Genomic DNA, 20,671 nt, shown 5'->3' on the forward strand with positions numbered 1-20,671 from the left:
TTTTATTTAACCCAATATATCTAAAATATTGTCATTTCAGAATGTAATCCATGTAAAACAGTATTTAGATGAGATCTTTTACATTCCTTTTTTTTCATACCAGGTGTTCAAAATCCAGCGCGTATTTTACACATCTTAACTCAGACTAGCCATATTCGAAGTATTCGATGGTCACATGTGGTCACATATGGTCACACACCATACTGGACAGCACCCACTAGAGGCCCAGGCTACGATGCAAATGTCCCTGAGAAGGATACTGCTATATAACCACTGCTCATGTATAATGACCCAACAGCTCTGTCTCCCGGGAGGTCAGAGGGAGCAGTACCCTTAAGAAATAGGATATAGAATGAGTGTTTATTGATTGTAGCAGAGAAAAGTCAAGGCCAGGCCAAGAAAATTCACATGAGGCTGCTGCCACCACTTGACTCTGAGCAGGGGTCCCACACTAGATGTTCTCTGCCTGGATCCATGGTCTGAGACAGCAGGCTAAGGGGCTGCAAGGGACATCCACAGCAAGGGCGGAGGGCTCCTCGTGACCAGGAGTTTCAGAAGGAGGAAGTAAAAGGGGTGTCGCAAGGACAGAGAAAGAAATAAGGAGTGCCTCACGCAGGCCGCCATCCCATCCAGCTGAGGCGGCCTCTGGCTGACATCACCATTATCCGTAATCACACCCAGGGCGCCTCTCTTCCAGCGAACCTTCCACAGTAGCCAAAGCAGAGACGTCAGCTCATGCCAGGCCAGCCACGCGAGCTGAATCCTTCAGGCCCCACTTCCAGATTGGGGTCCCAGGAAAAAATCAGCAGTTCTTAATATAGAACACCTTCTCGAAGAAATCAAAAGAATGTGAAGACCCTGGTTGGTCTCTAAGGGCTGCGAATTCTTAAGAATGCAATAATGGATCAGAGAAGGGATTTATCCTCAGAGCCCGAAAGTTAGCTGTCAAATTGTAAGTGTCTCAGAAAAAAACAGAGAGAGAGAGAGAGAGAGCGAGAGAGAAGGAAAGAAACCCTGGCAAGATTGGGCTATTTGTTGTGGTGGAACGCAGGTGGCTTAAAAGCAACTCCATTGAATTTTCCAGCCTCTTTGAAGTACCGGTTCCTTGAGAAGTAGTGTACATTTGGAAGAGTTTCTCCGCAGTTACCCAAGTATACCTTGTGCACACAGAAACACACACACACACACACACACACACACACATGCCAAGAATGTTTGGAATCAGTGGCCGTCAACAGTGTTGAAGTGTTGAAGAAGTCAATCAAAGAAATATGCTTAAATTTGGTAAAAATGACAGTCTGGTGGCAAGAGGGCGTGTACAGCAATCCTAACTGACCATGCTTGTCTTCCTTGCAAATTCTGGACCTATGTTAATATAACTCATGCTATTAAATAGTTCTAGTAAGGGCAGGGCAGCATGAGGTACTTGGAATTCTTCAGGCTACCTTCAAACCTGCTGTACCAGGCTATGGGCCACAGTTAACCCAGCAGCATTGTATTCCCACCAGCAGAGTATAAGGGTTCCCTTCTTTCCACACCCTCTCCAACATTTGTTATTGTTAGTCTTAGTGATGCTAGCCATTTTAACAGGCATAAGGTGGTATCTTTGTGTAGTTTTCATTTGCATTTCCCTGATGATTAGTGATGTTGAACATCTTTTCATGTCTTTATTGGCCATCTGTCTATCTTCTTTGGCAAAACATCTGTTCAAATCCTCTGCCCATTTTTTGATCAGGCTGTTTGTTTGTTTGTTGTTCAGTTGTGTGAGTTCCTTATATATTGTGGAGATTGACCCCTTATCAGATATATGATTTGCAAAGTTCAATAGCATGTTGTTTAGTCTCCACATCTTTGTCCTTTTCTCAGCTTTTTTCTTGTAATTAATTTCTAGCTTTATGGCATTGTGATCAGAAAAGATGCTTGTTATTATTTAAATCTTCTTAAATTTATTGAGGCTTGCCTTGTTTCTCAACATATGGTCTATTCTTAAGAATGATCCATGCACATGTAAGAAGAATGTGTATTCTGCTGTTTTTGGATGGAGTATTCTATATATGTCTGTTAAGTCCAACTGGGCTAGCTTTTCAATTAATTCCACTGTTTCCTTGTTGACTTTCTGTCTGAATGGTCTATCCATTGATGTGACTGGAGTGTTGAGATCCCCTACTATTACTGTGGTATTATTAATGTCTTCTTTTAGGTTTGTTAATAGTTGCTTTATGTACTTTGGTGCTCCTGTGTTGGGTGCATAGATATTTATAAGTGTTATTTCTTCTTGATGAAATGTCCCTTTGATCACTATATACTGCCCCTCTTTGTCTCTCTTTACCTGTCTTATCTTGAAGTCTACTTTGTCTGATATAAGTATGGCAACACCTGATGTCTTTTGTTTGCCATTGGCTTGGAGTATCATCTTCCACCCCTTCACTCTGAGCCTGTGTTTGTCATTGGAGCTGAGATGTGTTTCCTGGAGGCAGCATATTGTTGGGTCTTGTTCTTTAATCCATCTCACCACTCTGTGTCTTTTTATTGGAGAATTCAATTCATTTACACTTAGGGTGATTATCAATATATGAGGGCTTAATGCTGCCATTTTATCACTCATTTCCCCCTGCATTTCCTTTGTTCCTTGTCCTGTGTATTTTGGTCTTCCAATCGAGTTATGTAGTTTCTTATGCTGTGTTTCTTTGTTTTCTTTTTTTTATTACTTGTGTCTCTGTTCTGCTTTTTTGTTTAGTGGTCACCCTGAGGTTTGTATTCAAAATCTCATTGATAAGATAGTCCATTTTCTGATGGCCTCTAATTTCCTTAGACTAAACTGATTCAGTCCCTTTTCTCGTCCACTGCTAAGTTGTTTTTCTCACATCTTACTCCATCTTGTGTTATGAGTTTGTGGTTAAAATGACAAGATAATCTTTGTTTTTTGTGTTTTCCTTCCCTTTGTCTTTAATGCTATACTTGAATATTTGCTATCCTGCTCTGATTCTGTCTACCTATTTATCTCCTTACTCCATGCCTTGTAACCCCTTTCTCCCTTTTTCTTTTTCAGGTATGAAGGCCTTTTTGAGGATTTCTTGTAGTAGGGGGTCTCATGGCTACAAACTCCCTTAGCTTATGTTTATCTGGGAAAGTTTTTATTTCCCCCATCATATCCGAAGGATATTTTCACTGGATAGAGTATTCTTGGCTGAAAATTTTTGTCCTTCAAACGTTTGAATATGTCATTCCAGTCTCTCCTAGCCTGTGAGGTTTCTGCAGAGAAATTCGCTGAAAGCCTGATGGGGGTTCCTTTGTAGGCTATTTTCTTCTGCCTTGCTGCCCTTAGTATTCTTTCTTTTGTATTTAGTATTCTTAGTATTTCATTCAGTTTTGCCAGTTTCACTGCTATAAGCCTTCCAAGTAGGTCTTTTTACATTGACATATTTAGGAGATCTGGCAGCCTCTTCCACATGGATCTCCTTCCCTAGGTTTGGGAAGTTCTCTGCTATTATTTCTTTGAACAAGCTTTCTACTCCATTCTCCTTCTTGAATACCTATAATTCTTATGTTGCATTTCCTAATTGAGTCGGATATTTCTTGGAGACTTTCTTCATTTCTTTTTAGTCTTAGTTCTCTCTTCTCCTCTGTCTGGAGCATTTCAACATGTCTATCTTCAATTATGCTGATATGCTCCTTTATGGTATCCACTCAAGCATTCAGAGAATCCCTATTTTGTTTTATTTCTTCCATTGTGTCTTTCATCTCTAATATTTCTGATTGAGCCTTCTTTATAGTTTCAATCTCTTTTGTGAAGTAGCACCTGAATTCATTGAATTGTTTCTCTACATTCTATTTTACCTCATTAAGTTTCTTGATGATAGCTGTTTTGAATTCTTTGTCATTTAGATTACACATTTCTGCATCCTCAGGACTGATTTCTGGGTAATTGTCATTTTCTCTCTGGTCTGGAGCTCTAATATAATGTTTGATATTGCTAAAGGGAATGTGGCTCTGTTTTTTCACATCCTGGCATTATTTGGTTGCAGTTATCACCTATCACCACTGGGTGGGGGTCAAGAGTCACATATTCTGAGCCCTCTGCCTTCAGCCACAATCCTAGGGGCTGGAGCTGCACTGAGGGGTGGGAGGAGGGGCACTTTCTCCTGCGCGCTCTCAGAGTTTTCTCCCTCTGCTCTCACTATCTGCTCTCCTGGGGTGTTGGCTTGATGAGGTCACTCCCTGTGAAAGCTTTCACCCCAGTAGTGGGCTTCCCTCTAGGCTGCAAGGGCCCTTGGGAGTCCTTGATGTTCCCACAAATGAACATCCCCTCCCCCATTCCTTCCCGCTTGGAGGCTGCCCATGGTCCCAGATCGCAGTCTTTAGGGGAAGGAGTGAAGGTTTTTCTTACCCTGTTCCACCTCCTCAGAGGGGGGTTCCAGCCTCTCTGCCCTCCATCATATGGCTGCATGGGTCCCTCCAACGTTTTTTATGCTGTGTTTGGATATCCTCTGTTGGAGTACGAATGACCTTTTCATTGTATATTGGAGGCAAAAGATTACTGGAAAGACTCACTCCACCATGATGCTTATGTCACTCTCCTAACCTCTTTTTTGTGCATGTGTATCTGTTACCCTTCTATCATGGAAATACATAATTTTAGTACTTTTGTCTTTTGACCTTCATCTTAGCTTCATAGGTGGTTGATCTACTTTTACTGTATATTTGCCTTTACCAGTGATTTTACTGTTTGTTCGTTGTTGTTGTTGTTTTGATCATTTTCTTGCTACTATTTGCGGTCTTCTCTTTTCTACTTAAATAAGTCCCTTTAGCACTTCTTGTAAGGCTGGTTATTTGGTGATAAACTCCTTTAGTTTTTGCTTGTCTTTAGTTTTGCTTGCTTTGCTAGGGAAACTCTTTATATCTCCTTCCATTCTGAATGATAACCTTGCCAGGTGGAGTATTCTTAGCTGTAGGTTTTTTCCTTTTAGCACTTTAAATATATTGTGCCACTCCCTTCTAGTCTGTAAGGTTTCTGCTGAGAAGTCAGATGATAGCCTTATGGGGTTTCCTTTGTATGTAACTTGTTGCCTTTCTCTTGCAGCTTTTAGGATTCTCTCTTTATCTTTAATTCTTGACATTTTAATTATAATGTGTCTTGGTGTGGGCCCCTTTGGGTTTATCTTGTTTGGTGCTTTCTGTGCCTCCTGTACCTGGATGTCTGTTTCCTTCCTTAGATTAGGAAATTTTTCAGCTATTATTTCTTCAAATAGATTCTCTGCCCCTTTGGCTCTCTCTTCTGCTTCTGGGATACCTATAATATGGATGTTAGTGTGTTTGATGTTGTCCCAGAGGAGAAATGACATTTTAACTCTCTGATCTACACTCCTGAAAAACATTTTTTCTTCTTGCAGGGAGACATTTGGGCCATTACCTGGTTAACATTTGCGAATTGCTGCAGGAAATTCATTAGCTTGAAAGGAACATGATTACAGCCATTACACTTGGAAACAGAAGGTGGGGCGTTAATTATTAACAAGAGATCACCCAAAAGATACAACACAGAATTACTAACAGAGCTTTTGGGACTGTTAGGGCAGAATGAACAGAGCCCATTTAAGCCATCTCGGGAGTATAAAAAAGCACTCCTTTTGCCCTGAGCATTCCCAACACCCCCACAAGAGCCCAGAGGGAAAGAACAACTTGCTATTCTCATTTTGTTATGACACTCACTCTTATTAAAATGTATTGAGGCACTCTAAAGCCTGTAAGGTACCAGTTTCACGCTTGGTCAAGGCACCAACATTTGCCATTCAATAAATTCAACCATTCTTTATTGAACACCCATGGTGGGCAAGGCTCAAAGCTACAGTCTTGGGGACCTGGTGAGGAGCAGCATGCAGAGCTGTCCCTAGGACTACAATCATTCATTGGGGAGGATCAAGATGACCCTCAAATCCCCATACTTCATGCCAGAATGCTCCTCTCTGAAGACCTGGGCAGCTTCAAGAAAAGAAGAAAGAATATCTGGAGAGCTGATAGGAATGAGGAGCAAATTAACTAACATTTCCTGAGCACCTTCTATGTATGAAGCACTGTGCCAAGTGTTCATTGGTATTTAACTGCATTTTTTGTAACACAACAACTCAATGAGTTGGGTTATTATGGCCATTTCACAGGTGAGAAAACTGAGGCTTTATGGGCTAACTTACCCAGGTCACACCGGTAAGTGGCAGAGCCAGATTCACACATAGCAGGGCCTGATTCCAGGCCCCATCCTCCCAATTGCTCTGAAGGAAAAGGGCATTTGGAATCAGCCCAGGGAATGGACAGAAACAAGGAAATGGAGGGCGAAGCATTCCAGGTAGTAAGAATTTAGGAAGAGCCAAGGGAAATTATAGGTTGGTGTCTATTATGAAGAATCTTATGTGTGGGCTTGGGAGTTTGTGCTTAACTTGATAAGTAATAGAGGCCTTTGCATATCAAACCATCTCTCCTCGGTAAATTGGGATGCATTGGGTTTAACTAGAACCCAAGGTTTTTCTGAGAACATTTAACACATAAATAAACACAGGAGCAAAAGACTTTCTCTACTATGGCCAGACTGAAACGAATGGAAATTTAATAACATAAATAAACTGAAAACCAACTGTAAGCCATTTTATTTGTCATCAATAAGTTGTGTCATCAACAGATTAAAACAAAAATGTCACAAAAGGACACGGGCATACACACACACATACGAATACACATACACACAAACATATGCACACACGTATACATACACCTACTGAGCGTGAACAATAACCATCCCAGGCTTTCCAAAGCATCTCACTTTAGAGACTGCATTTAATTACACAAGGTATTCATTTTTATTTTAAAAGAGCATTTTTGCACTGCTTTATGATTATAAAAGTAACACATGCTTAGTGCAGAAAACTTGGAAAACACAGAAAAGCACAAATATGTGTCTACATTATTTACAACCCTATCTGTTAGCTATCCTATACAGCTGCTGTTTCTCTCTTTACAAAACACTCTCCAGTGTTTATTATAACGTGTGAAGCATTCCCTCAATTATTACTCTATTGACTGGAATTCTGCAGGATTCTGTTCACACTGATTACGAGTACTGGTCACACCTGTTAGATTCTCAGCTTCCTTCCTTGTCTTTTCCTCTCCTCTCTCCCCTCCTCTTAAGAAAGACCGATCTCACGAGCAGCCTGAAAGCAGGGACCACGTTTTCTGCATCTCTGCACCCTGAGCACTTAGCGTGGGAGCTATTCTCCTAAGCCTCAGAAATTAAAAATAAAACTAAAAATAAAAGACAGGTGACAGAGACGAACTTAAGAAGGAATAGGCTGAGAAATAAGCACTGAATCTACATAGACTTTAAACGTTTTAAAGGAAGCATGTACCTTCCCATCAGATTTCTGTGGGGAGGAAACGAGATATGTGAAAACAATTTAGAATTTTACTTGAGATATAATTATACAATTCCACGGTATTATTTTTGCCATCAATTGCTCTCCCAACATCCCCTTTTCTATTACAATCACAAGAGGCAAGCAGAAGCATCGGAAGAGGTAAGAGAGGGGGAATATGAGCCCCCCAGCAATGTGCTCCCGGGGAATCATTTCCCTGCTGCTCTGTTTACAGAATTTTATTTGCATACAAGAACTGCAGGAGCTCTGGATGATAGTGGCTCTGAAAAAAATTAGCAAAGGTATACATGAGGGAGGATTCAATAAATCTGGTTGACTATAGAACAAGTAGACAGTGTCAAATGCGGAGCATGAGGACAAGCCATCTGCAGATCTCAGAGGCGGAGGCATCCTTGCCTGTGTTCATCTAATGATCTGAACACAACTGCCAAAATGTTTTGTGCACCATCCTCCAGGCATTTTGCCATTTACATTGCATTCTGGGTCAATTACAATTGAGAGATAATTGGCCTGAGTCATTTTATGGGGGGGTCACTCCATGGTGTGCCCTCCACCTTCTGCGTTACCACCAGGAGGGCGGGGACCTCTGGGAGAATTCTCTCTATTCTCGCTCACTCACCAACTGCCGGTAGAGTTTAGAGTTCCTTTGATCTTCTTCATTCTGGAAGCTGTATTCCTTCCTTTGTCTCAGGAATGGAGAACAGGCTCGAAAAGCTGTTTTGCAAGCCTGAGAAAAATAATGTCACCGTCTTACCGTCAATGATATCAGAGAGTTCTATAATCCCAAGCAAGGAAGACAATTGCACCCAATCTGTGGTCTGGGGGCCACTGAGAGTGTGAAAATCACTTCCAGGAAGTTTGAGAACTTTAACCTTAAAGGATTTATGTTTATAAAATGGACGTGTGTATAGTTTGGGGCTGGTGGGGAGGACATAGCTGTATAGTTTAGCACAGCCCTTGCCATTGTCCCGTCAAAGTAGTAATGGATTCCTAAATTCAATCCCTCTCTCTCCCTCATGTGCAGGAACTTAAAGAAGAACAAGTGATTTGATGGGACCCTCCACCCCCGGTGCTTTTGAAACACCCCCTCAAAAGCAGGCCTGAGGTTGATCCAACCCTGTTAGGACATATTTTCTCCAAGAATAAAACAAAAGCTCTATAAGGAATTGAGAAGCCAGGGGTGCGACATGTATAGCAGGCGCAGTGACAGAAGGTAATTGGCATGAATAAATATCCTCATGATGTGGGCTGCCGCCCCACGGAATAAACCTGTGCCTCTCTTCCCCCATTAACCAGAGCGTGCCTAGCATGGACAGGCGCTGGGATGGGGCAGGTGGGGCAGGAACAAACAGAAAAGAACACTCTTGCTCAGAGACAGATTACACACTGAGGAGGTACGTTTTCCAGGTTTCACATGGATACACAGCTAAGTGTCCACAACTGAACTGGCAGGAGCTGAGGGTCTGGCATCTCAACTCAACAGGGCCCCGTCACCAGTCCCATTATGAATGGCACAGGTTTTCACGCAGTGGGTAGACAGTTGTGGACTTACCCTGGCAACCTGGGGATTCCTATCCTGCAAATGGACCAGGAGGGAATCTTGCGTCTGCTTGACCTGGCTGGCAAAAAATTTCTTCCATTTCCGCCCAGCGAAGGCAGCCAATTGCCCAAACAAGACAAAGGCCGAGTATCTGAGATTGTCATTGTCCTGTGAACGCCCCATGAACAAAAAAACAAAACCCAGGTCATTACCAAGAGGCAACTGCATCAGAGACCATCACAGCCACCCGTTCTTTGCGGCACGTTACATGGCGGGCCATCAGATCCCGTCTCAAGCACTTAGCTGGCTGGGGTGGGGGACAGAGTGGAAAGGGGCTGTCTTCAAGGAACCTCTTCTCCAGCAGACAAGAGGGTTAGACTGGGGGACCACTGCTGATACTCCCAGCTTCCCAGCTTTTTCTTCATTACTTAATGTTTTTAAAATCATATATATTTATATGGTTCAAAATAACCAAAAACGTTTATTTAAAAAATTATTCTCCTTCCTAGCACACTCCACCTGCCACCAAACTTCCCTCCCCACAAGTGAGCAAAGTTATGTTTTGTGTGTATCCCTCCAGAAAATTAAGAAGAAAAAAGAAAAAACCAATAAACATCATCTTTCCTATGTTTTTACACAAATGGAAGCATACTCTATCGCTCTTACACAGCTTGATTTTTCCATCAATCTATCTGGGAACTCCTCTTTCCATGTCAATACATAAAGACTCTTTCTTTCTTTTTTGGCTGCACCATTCGGCCCCTTTTTGTTACTCCCAGCATTTTTGCCAGATCATCTCTCTTTACTTTCGGTCTGCATTTCTCCTATCTTTAGTAGATACAACAATTATATTTCTTCCCTGACACCCTGCTAGCTTGTAGTCTGAATGGCTGGTTTGCTCCTGAGGGCATGTCACGAGTTCAGCCCTTTCTTCTTCTCCAAGGTGAGCTGTCTAGTCCAAGTATCTCCCTTTCCAGGTGAGGAGACCAAGGCCCACGGTACATCAGTGACTTGCCCAGAGTCACACCATCCGGTAACAGAGAACTAGGCTAGTAACCCCGCCTCCTGACTCTTGCTGCGGGAACTTTTATATCAATGTTTCCTGGTCCTGTCCAGCTCCAGGTGAACTAGAGGGAACAGGGCCATGACACACCTCCTCAGGGGCAAGGAGCACCTAGAATTGTAGGCCACAGACACTCAGCAAGACTAAAGACCATGATCATTTTGTGAAGTATTTTAAAATACTGTTTTAGCACTTGTGACACATACAACAATTGCTTTCGTGTTATACTTCCTTTACTGTTCTACCAATGTGTGTGTGTGTGTGTGTGTATGTAATTCAACTAACATTCACTGAGACCTGACTCTATCCAAAGTACTACCCTGATGCTATGAGATGGACAGGGATGCGTAAGACGGGCGCCTGACCCCCTGACAGTCATCTAGTGGGGGACAGGTGCACAAGCGAGCATGGCATAAGGCAGGGAGTGAAGAGCGCTATCCTAGAGATACAGACTGGCAGGAAACAACTCTCCATGACTATTTCCAGGTTTCTATACAACCAGGGCTTTCTGACCAAAACTCACAGCCAACCTAGGTTTAAGAAATGACTGCATGGCAAACAAGCACTGGAAATTAGGATAGCACCTTCAGAGAGACTTAGAGACATCTCCTCTGGGACATCTGCTTACATTCCAGCGAGGCTAAGTAGAGACCTTCCTCTCCGCTCCCCAGAGAGGACTGGTTTACATTCCAGAGCAAAGGTCTCTTTGTCTCTCTGAGAGGGAGGAGAGGCAAACGTGCCAGCAGCTCCTATATAAGCTCCTGGTTTCATCATTTCAAGGTTTCTCTTTCTCCTGTGTGGTGCAAGCAAATCTGGCACTCACTGTGTTACTCCATGGGGAATTAGGTGTGGGGAACTCATGCAAGAAGCTCTATGAGTAAATAAAAGGTCTGTTCTCTGTTCTATAAGTCTTGTTTTTCCGTTAGTGTGTGTGTTTGTGTGTAACTGTGTGTGTAATCAGTTAGCTTTCAAGGAAGCCATCTCAGAGTCCTCAGTTTAAGACTAAACAATGTATCAGTGCACTTTTTGCACAGTCTGCCTTGTCGCCTGGCAGCTAAGAGTGCAGGCCCTGTTGTCAGAGGGCCTGGCTCCATATCCGCTAACTGGTTCTGAGAACCTTGGGCAAATTATCTAACGTTTCTGTGCCTTTGTTTCCTCACTCATAAAGTAAAAATAATAATAGTGCCTATCTCACAGGGTTATTGTGAAGATTGTATGAGATAATCCATGTAAATTGCCTAGCACCATGCCTGGCACTCAGTAAGGGCTCACTAGATGCTAACTATTGTTATTGTTACATTTATGAGAGAGCAGTGAATACATGTTGGTATTGTCGCCATCATCATCATCATCACCATCACCATCACCATCATCATCATCAGTGTACATATATTCACTTCTCTATTACAATGAAAACTCCTTGAGGGGTAATGATGGAATCCTACACTTCTTTATGTCTTCAAAAACCCAAGCACAGTACTAGCTCTCAATAAGATTTACTCATAAATAAGTAAATAATGGAGACTTTGTTCCCTGAGAAACACACTACCCAGGGCTCACATTTCTAATCCTACTTTGATTTTAATAACCCAAAATTTTTCCGAGTTGTCTCACTTACGTCATCTAACAAAGTCCTGGTCTGAAGAGTGATGTCTACGAAGAAGGAGCCCAAACCTTTCCCCTGGATCTTGCCCAGGATGATGGTCAGAGTCTTCATACTCTCATGGATGACTTCAAAACTCACAGGGTCATACAATCCATGCACCAGCAGGTCTAGGACAATTTTCTTATACTTTCTCACCTGTCGTCAAGGTGTGAAAAGCATTAGTGGTACAGGAATTGCTCCCCATGAGCTGAAAAGCAACTCCACTTCTAATCTTCCAATAACCTAGGACTTGGACTGAGAGACCATGACCTTCTTCAGGATCTGCCGTAACAGCTCTCATCAAAATACAAATGCTTCCATTAACCTGAGCCAAGAGCCCAGCACAGTCTTGGAAGGAGAACAGAAAGAGCAATCTGGAGCGTGGCCTATGGGTAGATGAGGCTGGGCAGGGTATCAAGGAGGGCGGTGGACCTGGATGATCTAGGGATCAGAGGCACACTGGTACCTTTATAGGGGACAAGAAGAAATGGTCACTAAAGTTGACAGATGCTGAAGGAGATGGGAAAAACATCTTTTACTAAACGAGCACAAATTATTAGAAAATAAACTAAATTCACCAAAGAGGGTGATGTCCAGCTGTGTGTTAATTCGGCCTGCAGCTCTTTTCCCCAAGGCTGATAATACTGAGGTGTGATGACCCTAAGATGACCTCAAATGGTCATGCCTTTGGACAATCTCCTTCCCTTGAGTGTGGGAGGAGCCAGTGGCATGCTTCCAGCCTATCAAATATGACAACAGTGATGGGATGTCATTCCCATGGTCACTTTACATTATATAAGACTCTATCTTAGCAGACAGGAGTGGGAGACACTCTCCCGTGGGCCTTGAAGAAGTAAGCTGCCATGTTGTGAGATGGTGCTTCTAGGAGCCAAGTGTGGCTAGACAGCAAGAAAACAGGGTCCCTTAGTCCTACAACTGGAAGGAACTGAATTCTTCCAACTGCCACATAAGCTTGGAAGAGGACCCTGTGCTTCAGAATGGAATACAATCTATCTGGCCCACACCTTGAGTGCTGCCTTGCAAGATGCTGAGCAGAAGACGCAGCTAAGCCGTACTCCTGACCCAAGGAAACTGTAAGACAATAAATGTGTGTTGCTTTAAACTCCTAAATCTATGGTGATCTGTTACACAGCAATAGATAACTAGTATATGAGGTACCATATCCAGTCCTGGGGACTCCAGGCCATGAGGGTTGACTGAGAACCACCTTCCCTTCCTACCTTGTCCGGGGTCTCAGAGGCCATGGTCCCCAGGCCTCTGATTGCCATGTGACGCTTTTTAGCACTGGGGTCATAGGCTTTTTCTGCCAAGATGAAAAACACATTCTTCAGAGGCTCCCGCTTCTGGAACCTCAATTTCCAAGACACCTGCATGGTGAGTCAAAAATGTATTAAGTTGGGAGTGTTCAGAGTCACAACCAACCCCAATCTCAAACCCAACCCCTCCCCCTAAAGAAAATCCTGTGTTGCCTGCTCAATACTACCCCTTCTTTCTCTATCAAAGACACCTGATTTTTGCTGGAAATATATTAGTTTGATCTACATACTGAAGAAATTGATGCAGGAATGGGGAAGGGGAAAGGAAAGATAATCTAGGGCTGGTGTTGAGGTAGGTTTGGGGGAATTATGGAGAGAGTGCTCTGGGGCAGCTGCAGCTGTGACAGAGCTGAGAAGAAAGGGGGCTGCAGAAGTGTTGGGGTGAGTTGAGAATAGGGATCCCTTTCACAGGACAAGGGACACTGTGTTCCTTCCATTTCAAAGAAGAATGTCTTGACCCTCCTTCCTCCTCCAGCTCTTCCTCATTTTTCTGCCTAACTTTGTAGCTAAACATCTTGAAAGACATGCCTATACTTGCTTGCTCCAATTCCTCTCCGCCATTCTCTCTTGAAGCCTCTGCAATCAGGTTGATGCCTGCCCTGCGCCCCCACCCCCTGCCCAGTGTGGCTAAATCCAGGGGGCAATTCTCAGTAGTCATCTTACTCAACCTCTCAAGAGCATTTGCCATGTTATTAAAGCACATCTACGAACATTTCAGGACACCTGAAGGATATCCCACCCCAGAATGCACGCATCTGAGCAATTAAGGTTAGAAAAAGAAATGCCTAAATAACACAAACTGGAAAACACTGTAGTGGCTAATGCAGAAAGCTGTACTTCAAAGACTAAGCTCTAAGTAAGAGCAGAGCAAGAGAGGGGTTACCCTCTGCAGTGAACATAGGAGCCCGGAAACTAGAGAGGCCCTGGGGTTCTGCGCTTCACAGGACATGGCAAGAATCAGAACCAAGACGATGCAAGATCCAAACAAGATCCAAGAAAAAGCCACCACCCCACCCTCCTTAGCTGTGGCAGTGCTGGATACAGGATCCACAGCCCTCTTTGGTGTTTTGGTGATTACCAAACCTCATTATTATTATTCATCACAGTCCATTCTATATTTTATTATTAAGTTAACAGCAAGTTAAATTCTCAACTCATCTTCTTGTTATCCTAGAAACATTCTATCCATGTTTAAAGAACTGTCATCAAACTTTTTTCAGAAAAAGGAACCTCAGTGGAGCAAGGCTAAATAACACAGACCAGGCAAGCACACATGTCACAAAGCAGCTGCTGGGGAGGGACATTTGTTCATAATATTTTGTGTGAGACCTTGGAAAATAAAGACATCACTGATGTCCTTTTCCTCTTGGGCTGGGCGGTGGGGATGGAAAGGGACTGGCCCAGGATTCTCCTCTGTGCTTGATCCATGGACCTAAAAAAACAAAAATCATCATGTGAGCCACAAACACTCTTTTGAAGCCTCATTGTCAAGGCGCATCATCATACAAAACACTGAGCTGGTGAGGCTATAAAGAGATGACATCCCTGAGGCCTGCCCTCAGGAACCTGTCACCTGGGTGAGGAGACGGAAGAGTTGCATCAAAAGATGAAGAGCAGTTCAAGGCAGCCTGAGAGGAACCACTGGGGTCAAGATGGTCTGCCCCTGGTTCCCATCCCATCCTACAGCCTTCTTGTATCAGAATCACCAAAGAAAGAGATTCTGGGCACCAACCACAGAGATTCTCATGAGTTGAAGCAAAAAGTAGCCTGAAATTTTGTGTTTTTTAAAGCTCCCCAATAATGTAAATTGGTACTGCATCTTAGAGGGGATTTTTTTATATCATTTCTTACAATTTTAAAAAGCACATATCTTTCAGCAAAGCTTTCATCCTACAGATACATTGGTACATCATATGCTCAAAGACATACATAAAGGATAGGCACCACAGCTTTTAAGGAACAACGTGCTGTCCTCTAATAGATGTAATACAAATAAATTACACATTATATGCAACAACCACACAACCATAGGGTGACTACTATGCAGCCATTAAAAAGAATATTGGGGGGCCAGCCCTGTGGCCTCGTGGTTAAGTAGTGGACTTCAGTGGCCCGGGTTTGGTTCCTGAGTGTGGACATACACCACTCGTCAGCAGCCGTGCTGTGGTGATGACCCACATACACAACAGAGGAAGGCTGGCACAGATGCTAGCTCAGGGCGGATCTTCCTCAAGCAAAAAGAGGAAAAGTGGCAACAGATGTCAGCTCAGGGTAGATCTTCCTCACAGGAAAAAAAGAATGTTGGGCAGTTCTGCATATGCTAAAATGATCTCCAAAATATACTGTTGGCTGAAAAGTACAAATCAGTGTGTAAGGATGCTACCATTTGTATACAAACAAAACTAGGGAGGGGATCTATATGTACATACATGCCTGCACATACATAGAACAGGGAAGAATACCCAAAAAACTTTAACAAAGATTGCCTCTTCACGTAGAATCTGAGCAACTGAGGTGGGAGGGAGACTTTCTTTTTTCACTCTTTTTTTATAGATATACAGTTTGTAATTTTGCCACATGTGTATATTACTTAAAATATATATTATAAATAAATTATAGCTCACACAGTGATTCTGACCTACGGCCTGGTTTGAGACCCACTAGTGTAAACTAGGGTTTCCAAGACTTCAATGTGCACTTGAATCATCGGAGGATCTTGCTAAAATGCAGGTTTGGACTCAGAGGGGCTGGGGTGGGGGCTCCAGATTCTGCCTTTCCTGTAAGCTCCCAGGGCACCAAGGCAGCCAATCCAAGGACGACACTTCGAGGGTGAGGGTGTCGAGTTAAGTGCTACAGAAGTCAAGAGAGGACTGTGGCTGGGACGGCTGTAGAGACCTGCTCTAAAGGAGAGACAGAGGTATATTTGACACGTTGGGGTTCCAATGGGACTCCACGTAGGCAGCATCATGGTCTGGTAGTAATAGCAATGAAAATTGTAAGAGTGGTAAAAGATAAGGCTACAGGAACTGTTAAAGGCCAGTGGTGTAGGACTTTGACTGCTAAAGAGTTTAGTTACAATTGGTTTTGTTTTTGAGGTGAAAGCTACATTACACACAATTAACTATTTTAACAATGCTGGGCAACCATCACCTCTATCTAGTCCCAAAACTTCTTCAACACCCTGAAGGAAAATCTCGTAAATCCCATACCCATGAAGAGGTCACTCCCCATTCTGCCCTCCCACCCCTGGTAACCATGAATCTGCTTTCTGTCTCCATGGATTTGCCTGTTCTGGATATTTTATAGAAATGGAATCATACAATGTTGTTATCTTTTGTGTCTGGATTCTTTCTCTTGGCATAATGTTCTCAAGGCTCATCCACACTGCAGCCTGTATTGGTCCTTCATTCCTCTTTATGACTGGATAATATTCCATTATATGGATAGATCACGTTTGTTTATCCATTCATCTACTCATAGACACTTTTGGTTGTTTTCGTCTTCTGGTTACTGTGAATGATGCTGCTATGAACACTGATGTACAGGTATATGTTTGAGTATCTGCTTTCAGTTCTTTTGGGTATATATCTAGGAGTGGAATTGCTGGGTCATATGGTGACTCTATGCTTAACTTTTTGAGGAAAGGCCCAACTGTTTTCCACAGTGGCTGCATGATTTTACATTTCCATCAGCAATATGCAAGTGTTCCAATTTATCCACATTACTAACGTTTGTTATTTTCCGTTTTTTTTAGATTTATCATTATTATATCCATGCTAGTGGGCATGAAGCAGTATGTCACTGTGGTTTTGATTTGCATTTCCCTAATGACTAATGCATCTTTTTGTGTGCTTGTTGGTGATTTCTGTATCTTTTTTGGAGAAATGTCTATTCAAATCCTTTACCCATTTTTCATTGGGTTGTTTGTCTTTTTGTTTTTGAGTCATACAGTTATTTATATTATCTGGATACTAGACCCTTATCAGATACGTGATTTACAAATATTTTTTCCCATTCTGTAGGTTACCTTTTCACTTTATGGTAAGGTCTTTTGATCCACAATAGTTTTTAATTTCGACACAATCTAATTTATCTATTTTCATTGTTGTTGTTGCTCATGCTTAGTGTTATATCTAAGAATCCATCACAAATCCAAGGTCATGAAGATTTACCCGTATGTTTTCTTCTAAGAGTTTTATAGTTTTAGCTCTTATTTGGGTAACTGATCCATTTTGAGTCAATTTTAGTATATGGTGTATGGTTGGGGTCCAACTTTATCAGAACCATTGTCTTTTGTTGTTTGCATTTTTAACGTTTTTTTAGGAGGAGAAATGGCAGGCAAGTGGCTGCAGGGGTTCTCAACCCAGGCTGCATCGGAATCCCTGAGAAAATTCTAAATCCCCAATTCCCTGGCCACGCCCCACACCAAGTCTGTCATCATCTCCAGAGGGGGGCCCAGGGAGCAGTAATTTTTTTTTTTTTTTTTTTTTTTTTTTTTTAAAGATTTTATTTTTTCCTTTTTCTCCCCAAAGCCCCCCGGTACATAGTTGTGTATTCTTCGTTGTGGGTTCTTCTAGTTGTGGTATGTGGGACGCTGCCTCAGCGTGGTTTGATGAGCAGTGCCATGTCCGCGCCCAGGATTCGAACCAACGAAACACTGGGCCGCCTGCAGCGGAGCGCGCGAACTTAACCACTCGGCCACGGGGCCAGCCCCGGGAGCAGTAATTTTTAAAGCTCACCAAGTAATTCCAATGGGCAGTCACTGAACTAGGGTGACTAGTGAACAACCACGTTGGTTTGGCCAGGCTGAGTGGTTTCCTGGGACATGGGACTTTCAGCACTAAAATTGGGAAAGTCATGGGCAAACTGGGACAAGCAGGCCACCCCACTGATTCTTATTGTCTCAAAATTACTTAAATGCAGGCAGCTGATAGGACCCAGCCCTGCTAAACAGCTGTGCTTGGGACCATTTGACTCTATTTGACCTGGAGGTGCATGGGGATTTGGTTTCTCTACCATCTTTGCCCCCCAGTTGGTTTCAGTAATGCTCTCTTGGTCCAGAAGACACTGGAGGGGTCCATGAAAACATCCTTCACCTCCCAGTCTCTATTTCACTTCATCTCTGGCCAGCAGACCTCCCCTCATCACTGCAATGAGGGACCCAAATAAAAACCCAGAAAACTGCACCCCCGCCAACTAGCAAGATTTTCCTTGTTTGAGTAAAGTTATTCTCACAGGCTTCTCACACCTGAGCATGTATCGTAATCACCTGGAGGACTTGTTAAAACACAGATTCCCAGACCCAATCCTTAGAGTTTCTGATTCTGTACATCTGAAGCAGGACTCAATAATTTGCATTTCTAACAAGCTCCCAGGTGCTGCTGGGATGCTGCTGATCTGGGGACCACACTTCATTAAGAGAAGAAGCCACGGTATTACTATTCCATTCCTCTCCAGAATAAGGGGATTTAAGAATTCACACTGAGGAAAAAACATGCTGGGTGGTTTCTTCCTGGGGGTTTTCTGCGCACAGCCTTCTGTTTCAACAGAACCTGCCACTCCTCAGGTGGAGTACTCTGGATCAGAGCTGACAGGTGCCTGTCAATGGGTCTGAGGAGCTTAAAAGAAGCACCAGTCCCGTGGCCTAATGGTTAAGTTCAGTGCACTCCACTTTGGCGGCCTGGGTTGAGTTCCCGGACATGGACCTACACCACTTGCCAGCAGCCATGCTGTGGTGGTGACCCACATACAAAACAGGAAGATTGGCACAGATGTTAGCTTGGGGCGTATCTTCCTTGGAAAAAGAAAAAAAGAAGCAAAGTTCCCTCAAGCTTAGGGCCACTCACTGAGGAGGGCGCAGGCCTCATTATGAAACAGCTGGCGTCTCTGTGCCAAGGCATAAGAAAGCCATGCTTGAAGCTTGAGAAAAGTAAAACTGGTCCCCTGGTCTTTACGCTGGACCTCTCTTGCAGGATTAGCATAGCAGCTAAGGGCTTTAGTCAGCCAAGGCAGCTTCCCCAAGGCTTCAGATGCCAAGCATCCAGCCTTGTCACTTCTTAACAGGCATATCTAGAATTTAAGGTCATGGAAGGCCATAAAACAGGGCAGAGTAAATGAGAGCTGAGCATTCTGCGTGGAAGATTCAGCACGTGGTTAGAGAGACACACACACAGCTCCACCTCTGCCAGCAGACCCCTCTCCACCTCCCCATCACAAGATGAAAACTGGTCCAGTTCAACCTCACAAGTTGTCATGGCCGATCTCGATCTTTGGTGCAGGGAAAGCAGAGCATTTCTCATGGTGTTGGCTGGGCTGCCTACCTCAGAATCTCCCAGAGTACTTGTTATAAGCTCCAGGCCTACCCCATAATTATTGGATCTGAATTGAGGGAGCAGAAGTCCTGAGCACTGCATTTTTTTACAAGGCACCTGGTGATGCCACACACATGCAGGTATATAAGAACTCCACACTGGAAATTAAGTAACTCCAGAATTGGGATACTCCACTAACCTGAGGCCACGCATCAGGAGAGACCCCAGAAGTCAGAGGAGCCACTGGGGCCGAGAGGGCAGAAAGGGGAAATGTCAGTGTCTTTGCAGAGAACAAAGCATTGATGGTACATGTTCATGAGGCACACTGAATTTCACCTTCAAAATAAAATTAAAACTGCTTCGAGCTGTAGAGGCTAGGATTTGTGCACCTTTCTTAGATGCTATCCTTAAATTAAAAGTTTCCCTAAAGAATAAAACAAACCGAAAGTTAATTTGGGGTCGCAAAGCCCCTCAGCTGGGCTCTGCACCTCCTGCGCTTGCAGCTTCGTAAAGGACTGCCACCACCGGCATGCCCTCTTCCTGCCCGCAGTGTCCTCCTCCTCCTTTCCGACAAAGTCAGTCCTTTGGACCCAATCCAATCAAACCAAAGCATAACTTCCATCTGCTGCAATACAGGATCTCAGAGAGGAACATTTCAAACAAATTACAAATAAACGTAGGACACAGATTCAGAGATCTCTTAGGTGTTCTAACTCCACCCACCAGCCTGCTCACACCCAAACAGCCCTCGGCAAGGAGAGTCAGGTTCTTCTGATGGGTTTCTCTGGTCATCACAGGTGCCTAGTCTAGTATGACTGAGACCAGGAGGCCACCTGGCCACCGTGAAGCCAAAGGCATGGCTCTGATTGCAGTTTCATTCATCCCTGTGCACATTCTTCAACACATTCTTCTTCCTCTGGGAAGTGCTTCCCGTGTGTGCGAATAATGCCCTGTTCCCTGGGGTTCACCCTTCCCCAGACCCTAGAGTTTGGATTCATGGCCACGTTGTGTTTCTACCCGGTCCTCCTGACATACGTAGGTCTGGGCTGACTTAGAAAACTTTACGCTGACTCCAGATGCCTTTGCAAATTTAAATCCTTCTGATTCAAAATATTAGGTTTATGGTCAATAATCCTTTTACTGCTTGAACCCAAGAGGTATACTATGAAGGCCAAAATTACAAAACACTGATCTTCCCTCCTCATCTGTAAAATGAGGGGAAGAAACTGTTAGATTTTTAACAATCTTTCCAACACTGAACTTATTAATGATAATGATAATAAAATTAATAGCTACCATTCCCTGGACACGTGCGTGCCAGGCTCTATATGAAGTCCTTTCTACACACGGCAGA

General features: G+C 43.4%; 1 protein-coding gene across 2 annotated transcripts in view; it reads right to left on the reverse strand.

Moving 5' to 3' along the window:
• Positions 1-6,824: 6,824 nt before the first annotated feature.
• Positions 6,825-20,671, reverse strand: part of MRO (maestro) — a 34,542-nt gene continuing 20,695 nt past the window's right edge. For both annotated transcript variants that reach the window (XM_070627598.1, XM_008507516.2), the window contains exons 4-9: positions 14,336-14,438; positions 12,911-13,057; positions 11,643-11,825; positions 8,974-9,129; positions 8,041-8,148; positions 6,825-7,683 (exon numbers count right to left, since the gene is read on the reverse strand). In XM_070627598.1, the coding sequence (XP_070483699.1) occupies positions 7,630-7,683; positions 8,041-8,148; positions 8,974-9,129; positions 11,643-11,825; positions 12,911-13,057; positions 14,336-14,434 (747 nt within the window). In that variant the 5' untranslated portion in view covers positions 14,435-14,438 and the 3' untranslated portion in view covers positions 6,825-7,629. The remainder of the gene's footprint in view (positions 7,684-8,040; positions 8,149-8,973; positions 9,130-11,642; positions 11,826-12,910; positions 13,058-14,335; positions 14,439-20,671) is intronic.

The sequence above is a fragment of the Equus przewalskii genome, chromosome 7, assembly GCF_037783145.1.
Source record: "Equus przewalskii isolate Varuska chromosome 7, EquPr2, whole genome shotgun sequence".
Classification (NCBI taxonomy): domain Eukaryota; kingdom Metazoa; phylum Chordata; class Mammalia; order Perissodactyla; family Equidae; genus Equus; species Equus przewalskii.